We start from the raw sequence: 8,027 nt of genomic DNA, 5'->3' as shown, positions 1-8,027 counted from the left end.
TGCAGTTCTGTGCCGGTTTTAATGTTTTAGGCCACAATATTTTTGCAAGTAGTTCAAAGTTCAAACTGATGTTGTGAATCTTTTGTGTAAACTTTACCTTCAAGTAAACGCCCCCCAAAAGAATATGAAGGCCCCCTTTTGGAAAATATTGCTGCCCCGTCATCCTCTCAACGCCCTCCAGGGGGCGGTACCGCCCCCGTTGAGAAACGCTAGTTTAGAGGGAATTTTAGGAGAATGAGGAGCTTTGGTTGTTAAAATTGGAATATCTTAATAATAATGCTATTAAATGCATATTAAATAATACATACATATACATGCACACTCACATTCTAAAGGAATGTGCTTTTTTTCAGTTTGACATTTGTATGTATATTTTGTTTTACTTCATGTTTTTCAATTTTGTTTTATATCACGCTTCTTTATATTTTATTTGCATTATGTTGCTTTTTACAGTTTAGTCATAGCTTCTTACTTTTGTTTTTATGTTATCACACCGGCATATGTTTGATTTTTAACCCACCTTTAGGTAATCAGATAGATATTCTTATAGCACCATATAAACCTTTATTAGTATGCATTAGTTTTCAATATTTTGAAAAAAGGGGGGAATGTGGAGGAGAGTGCAGAAATGTTGCAGGGTTCACCAGAACCTGGAAAAGGAGCTCTGTTCAAATGTCAAGAATGTCCGGTTGTTTTTGCCAGAACTTCATGGAACAGTGGTGGTGATAACAAGACGATTCCTGGAACACAGGAATCGTCTGGTTTCCTGGAACACAGGAAACACAATGGGTTGAGCCAGACTCAGTGTCGTAGGAGTTATGTAAACTTCTGACCAATCACAAACTGGTCAGAAGTATGTAATAGACACCAGTGTATTTCATCTGTTTAAATACACCCTGTTTCAAAGATACTTTGGGATTTTTGGGCAAGCTGATCAAGAGTAATTGTGTCAATAAAAATCCCCCGGGTTTGGCTGGAATCCAACGAGTATGACTGTTATTTCGGTGTGCGACATACCTTGCTTTTTACCCAATGTCCCATGTTTGGTGCACCCTTGCAAAGTCCAAACGGACAATTTTGTGGCGTTGAAGACGACGTGGCCTTTGAAGACGGTTTTTGTTTCTGAAGCCCTTCTCTCACAGATGCCGTCTGATGGTTATTGGGCTGCAGTCAGCACCAGTAATAGTCTTAATTTGGGTAGAGGATCGTCCCGTGTCTTGATGGACAGCCAATCTGATCCTGCGGCTCAGAGCAGGTGAAATTTTTTGGGGTCTACCACTTGACTTTTTTGTTCCATAACCTTCAGGATCATTTAAAAAATGCAAAATGACTGTCTTACTGCGTCCAACCTCAGCAGCGATGGCACGTTGTGAGAGGCCTTGCTTATGCAGCACAACAATCCTACCACGTTCAAAGTCAGTGAGCTTTTTTGCTTTTGCCATCAGGAGGTCTTGACAGTGTAAAGACTTGACAGAAAATGACATGGAATCCAGATTTTTGCACAACTTTTGGCTTTTAAAGACTATGGTCTTAAACTTTTGATCAGCTGAAAAAATCATGTTTGAGTGTAAATGCAGTTTGCAGAAAATTCCCTGCTCAAAAGTTCTTGTCTCTTATGCTGATTTTTTTCCTTTAACATTGTGAAGCTCTACTTAGAACCTTCTTAAGATCCATTAGTGTAAAATGCAAATTCTTGCAATTTTTTGGCTGGTCTTAAGATTTTGATCAGGAGTATATATTCACCTTGGATTCCTGGAACCGCACCCCCGCGCCCTCACCTTGCCACCACCGTAAGCTTCCTACTTTTGAACTTACCTCTGTACCACAAACGAATGAAGAGACAAACTCATGTGACTTACCTTTTTCAGATCCTGGCCCTTCCTTACTTTTGTCTCCTGTGTCCGTTCGTCTCCTGGGTGCTCTCATTTGGCAAAAACCTGAAATCCTAACACTTAGTGATAGGGGGAAAAAACATAATGCAGCAAGACTTGCTCTGCTCAAATGAACCACCAAGAACTGATACAGCAGAGGAACCCCTCAACCTAAAACAGACACCAAAACAAACTGTTCTGCCAAGGGAAAGACATTCACTAACCTGAACAAAAGACTATATGATGAAATTACTTAGTTTAAAAAATGGTTGTAGAAAAAACAAAGAATGTGAATCTCTCTGCTATACCACGATGACCTCATTCCTAATCCTATCCATCCTTGTCCCTCCCAAGGAGAACCTCAGCATCTTCAGCTCTGCCACTTCCAGTTCTGTCTCCTGTCTTTTTGTCAGTCCCACTGTATCCAAACCATCAAACATATCTGGTCTCACCCCTGTCTGTAAACCTTTCCTTTGACCTTTTCTGCCACTCTTTTGCCACAAATTACTTCTGAAACTTGCCTCTAAAAAACTGGGAGTGTGGTCATCTTTTTACCACACTCCCAGTTTTTTTCTTGAAATCCTGCACTTTTTTGACATCATCTCCTTGTAGCCTCACTGTTCCTCCTGCCTCCCTCTCATTCACAGTCATGTACTCTGTCTTGCTACGGCTGACTTTTCTTTCAAGTCCAGACCTCCACCTCTCCAAGTTCTCTTCCACCTGTTCACTGTTCTCACCACAGATCACAATGTCACCTGCAAACATCATAGTCCACAGGGATTCCTGCCTGTCCTCACCTATTAGTCTGTCCATCACCAGAGTAAATAAGAAGGGGCTCAGAGCCGATCCTTGATGCAGTCCCACCTCCACAGAAGAAGAAACAGTATGAGATCTGGGAAATAATAGGAGATCTCATTACATTAAAGCTATCTGTCCCTCCTACAGCTCACCTCACCACTGTCCTGCTGTCCTCATACATGTCCTGTACCAGTCTAACATACTTCTCTGCCACTCCAGATGTCCTCATACAAGATCACAGCTCCCTCGGCACCCTGTCATATGCTTTTTCTAAATCCATAAAAACACAATGAAGTTCTTTCTGACCCTCTCTCTACTACTTCATTGGCATTCTCAAAGCAAATATAACAAATGTGGTGCACTTTCATGGCATAAAACCATCCTGCTGTTCACAAATAGTCACTTAGTGTCTAAGTCTAGCTTCCACAACTCTCTCCCAGACCTTCATTGTGTGGCTCATCAACTTAATTCCTCTGTATTTTTTACAACTCTGTACATCACCCTTGTTCTTAAAAATTTGCACCAACATTTTCTCAATCTCAAAAATGCCGTCGAATTATCAAAAATCTCACTGCCATTTCTCCTAGACATTTCCATTCTATATAGTTTTTATAACCTCTACTCTTCTTTATTTTTCATTTTCTTCATTTATTAGCTCCTCAAAGTACTACTTCTATCTTCCAGTCACACTCTCCTTGATTGTTAGCACATTATAATTTCTATCTTTAACAAGCCTAACCTGCTGCACATCCTTTCCAGCCTGATCCCTCTGTCTTGCCAGCCGATACAAGTCCTTCTCTCCCTCCTTAGTTTCCAGCCTCTTGTTTCGCTCATCATACACCTCCTGTTTTGCCTTTGCTATCTTTGTTATCTTTGCCAGCAGTGGATTTGTGTGAGGGGGGGGGCAGATCCCTATTTCGTTTTTTGGTGCTACACAGAGCAATGCAACTGCAATCTCAAGTTTAGCTACAAGGCCAAGTATTGCATTTGTTACACCGTATGTTGTGACCGTAGGGGGCGCTGTTGTGTTTTTACACCATAACTTGGCCTCAAGGAATAGCGTGTTACCCTAAGAACGTAAGCTTTGTAGAAGAGGAGGGGAGCAGAGGTCGAGGGAGGGGGGAAATAAATGCAGAAGGAGAAAGGAAAGAAAAAGACAAGCAAACCAAGGTGTTAGTTGAATCAAACTGCTTCTGGTGACTCTCTCCTTCCTCCAAAGAATAAAAAGTCTGACTACTGACTTCATGACCATTATTGAAATATAGACATTCACAGAATATGATAGCATTTATCATATATTGTGACCATACTGTAATTTATAGCAGATATTTGAGCCAAACTGTTTCTGCTGACTCTTTGCTTCCTCTAATAAATAAAAAGTAAGATTTGACAAGTGGCATCATAACAGTTACTCAAATTTGTTCATACAATATTATCAATAAAAAAATACAAAACAATTGTCTTGTTTTTTTAATTATGTAAATACTTACAAAAAACTACTCACACGTGTTTATAACAGTTCTTAATTAATAAAGACAGTTAGGCTTAAATATTTAGTCTTTTACTATAACTTACTGTGGTTACAATATACGATTTGTCAAGACAAAGTCACAGTTACACCGTCAAGTAAGTGGCATCAAGTTTTGTCTTCAGTGAGACATCTTACATGAGTCTTACATTCTGTGAATCCACAGCTTCCCCCCAAAAAGGCTGCTGATCGATTTTGTGTTGGTAGTAAAAATATTGTAGAAGTAATAAATTAGGTGGTAAAAGGTAGTAAATTCAACTCTAGGATTCCTGTATTAACCGTGTTGACACCAAACCTGCCCAGCACTTCCTCATCTGTTTCCTTCACCAACATTCAGATCTGCTGCGATCACCACTCTCTTCTCTCTGTGAACTCTCCATCTCTTCATCGAGATCATTCCAGAATTTGTCTTTCTCCTCTACATCAATAGTCCCCAGCCTTTTTAGCTCCACAGACCAGTTCATTATCAGACAGATTTTCACAGACCGGCCTTTAAAGGTGTGGCAGATAAATTCAACAAAATAAAATGATACAACCAGCATGAAAACGGGGGTATCTTTTAAAACATAATAAACGTAAATCCAGCGTGTCCTCACAGCTTTGTTAGTTGTGTCCTGGTATTGAGTCATCAACATGAATAACAGCCTCTCCTCCTCCTGATGTTCTCTGTGTTTAAACATGCCCTTCAAAATAAGATACACCACAAATATAAAGTGCACAAAGAATCCAACTGAATCAGTGGAGCCCTGAGTCTGTTTCTCAGTAACCAGACGGTCCATCTAGTCTTCCAGACGTTTGTTTTTTACTCGTGTTGCTGCTTGTGGGTTTGTTTTTAGCGGTAACGGATCACGTGACCTAGATAAGGGTTCTGACACACCTCAAGAGTCAGAGACGGATGTAGTGGAGAGAATCCGGTCAGTTTTCAAAATAAATGTTGTTCAGACTCCAAAGAAAAAAAAAATGGAAATACTGTGAGTTAATTATTCTTTCTGTGCAGCTCGGTACCAAATGAGCCACAGACTGGTACTGGTCCGTGGCTCGGGGGTGGGGACCTCTGCTCTACATCACATCCAACCTGTATAGTATAACCACTCAGAGCTTCTACTAGTACTTTCAGACACATCACCTCATCTGAGTCCCTTTTACTTCGACTACATTCCTTGCCAACTCCTCCTCCAGGACCACCCCTACTTCATTTCTCTTCCTATCCACATCATGGTAAAACAGCTTAAACCCTGCCCCAATGCTGCGAGACTTGCTGCCTTTCCACTTGGTCTCTTGCACACATAATAAATCTACCTTCATGTTCTACATCATGTCAGGTAGCTCCCTACCTTTGCCTGTCATTGTCCCTACGTTTAGCTTTGCTACCCTCAGTCTTACACGTTTGCCTTTCCTCTTCTCCCTTTGTCTCCTGGGACGTTAACCTCTTTAGGGTCTTTGACTAACAGTAGCACAGTTTCAGCACCTGTTTGTCAACAGCACTGGTGGCAGTCGTTGTTAACTCAGGCCTTTACTGATCTGGTATGGTGTCGCTTGCAAGTTTGTTTAGGCAAAAGTGTTTTTTTCCCGGATGCCCTTCCGGACCCAACCCTCACCATTTACCTGGGTTTGGTACCAGCACGAGACACACTGGCTTGTACTTCCTAGTGGATGGTTTATATTAAAAATATACATAAATATATATATTAAATAAAATAAATATTTAATAAAAAATTAAATGTAACATTTTATATATGCTGATTTATTGGACCTCATCTAAAGGTCCTGATAAGCCTGTATGGTCACTAAAGAGTATTTACAAAGGCTGTACCTAAAAACCTAGGAAAATCTCTTCTTCTGGGTAAAAATGAAGATCATACAAACATTTTTTTGCACATAATTAAAATGTCAAACACTCCATTAAATATCAGCAAAAATGCAGTTTATGGAGATGCAGCCTTCTGCAGGTGCTGTAATTTGAAGGATATTATTAAATAAAAATCTGGCTTGATTTAGACTGCTTTTTAATTCTACTGAAAAAACAGCTAAGGAATAAAACCCCTAAATGACTGTATAATAAGCCTTCCTTGTTTTTCCTACTGTAGACGTCATGCATTTTTGTATCATAACAGAGTAGTTTGACATAGTTATGCTTAAAAAGTAAAACACCCTAATTTCAGACTAATGTTTACAAAGTTTTCTGTCACCATAAAAGGCAGTGTCCCCAGGAGGACAGTGACAGCCTCAACATTACGAACAACATCAAGTTTTGTGTGGAGAGAACCCTACCCACCAGGACTGGATGGTGTTTCTCAAACAATAAGCCATGCCAGGAGAAAAACAAGGACATTTAGGTCAAGGAATAAATAGGAGACAAAGGATACAAAAAGAATTAAAAAGGACAATCAGTGAGGTCAGATGAAACAGAACAATGTGAGTCCATTCTGGAAACTGTCTGGGTGAGGCTGACTGTAACAGTGTCATCAGCACATTTCATTTCCTGTCTGAATTCTTTACAGTTACTAATGTGTTGTGAAAGTGGGATGATGTGGGAATATGTTTCTGTTAAGAGACAATGACCAGGAGAAAACTAAGCTCTCACACATGAGCCAAAAGGCTAGATCTGAACACTACATGACCCTCCACAACACAAATCGAATTAATGTCTTATTACACTAACTTAGTTATCAACCTAATATGCATGTTTTTGGTCATTGGGAGGAAACTGGAGTACTGAAAGAAAACCCACATGTGCAGAGAAAGGCCCAGGCGTCAGATCTAAGCTCTGCCCACTGTGCCGCTTGTATGTCTGTAAAATTAAAAGACAGAGCATTGTCTGAAGCATTTCTTCCAACTGATCTGATTATAGTGTGTTGATTTTACACATTTCATCTCAGACTCTGAACTCTGCCATCAGTCAGATATTTACCACATATACATTCTACTGTTCAGTTTTATCTGAATTAAAACTGTTTAAAGACTGCTGAACTTTCAGTAAATCTCTCCTACACACATATATTCCAGCACAGAAATCATTGTGAGGAACTTGATGACTTATTTCTGAGTGATCTGTGTGTCAGACAGACTCAGAGTCTGAAGCAGATGAGTCTGAGCTGGCCAGGCCGTAGGACAACTCATCTTATTCTGTCTTTTCATCTTTCTGGTAAAAACATACTTTAATTATCACCACATTTTTGTAAATATTTTTGAAGCTCCCACTGATAGTGTGAAACTGGATTGTTTCATTTCAGCTTGGTGCAGATTTTTACTAAAAACAAAGATGGAAACAACAACATTTGATCAGGACTATGATAATGACACTGACGATCCCTCCATGTTGGTTGCACTGTGTAGCCATGATGGGGACAACAAGCTGGGAGCTCAGATTTCAGTCCTTTACTACTTTCTGTTTATTGTCAGTCTCTTTGGCAATGGGCTGGTCCTGGTTATCATTCATCGGTGAGTAGACCAACAAATCAACACAACTTTTATTAACATTGATTTTTGTATTGATACTTTGGTAGCACTTTGTGATACTTACACCTTATTTAGACGTATTCATTATTAAATGGCAGAGTATGAGTATGAGAATGTGTGTTTGTGTTTCCAGACGGTAGGAGGCGGTATGATGCATTTCTGTGTGTGTGTTTGTAGAAAAGTCCATGAATCACGTTCACAGATGTTCACAGGCAAGAGGGCAACGAGCTTCTGTTGACATAAATTCCAGGCAGAATTGATAAGACTTTGGCCTTCAAGCTTACCACCATCAGTGTGTGAATGTGTGGATGAATGGGTGAATGATTGTAGTGTAAAGCGCTTTGGGGTCCTTGGACTAGATAAAGCGCTAT

The 8,027-nt window shown here is 40.0% G+C and overlaps 1 protein-coding gene across 1 annotated transcript in view; it reads left to right on the top strand.

The window, feature by feature from the left end:
- The first annotated feature begins 7,256 nt into the window (after positions 1 to 7,256).
- The window catches only part of LOC108228479 (C-C chemokine receptor type 1-like), a 4,931-nt gene continuing 4,160 nt past the window's right edge, over positions 7,257 to 8,027 (top strand). Inside the window, exon 1 of the mRNA XM_037973269.1 lies at positions 7,257 to 7,638. Coding sequence (XP_037829197.1) covers positions 7,460 to 7,638 — 179 coding nt within the window. The 5' untranslated portion in view covers positions 7,257 to 7,459. The remainder of the gene's footprint in view (positions 7,639 to 8,027) is intronic.

This window comes from Kryptolebias marmoratus, linkage group LG21 (genome assembly GCF_001649575.2).
Source record: "Kryptolebias marmoratus isolate JLee-2015 linkage group LG21, ASM164957v2, whole genome shotgun sequence".
Taxonomy (NCBI): Eukaryota; Metazoa; Chordata; class Actinopteri; order Cyprinodontiformes; family Rivulidae; genus Kryptolebias; species Kryptolebias marmoratus.
This window is presented reverse-complemented; position numbering and strand designations above follow the sequence as displayed.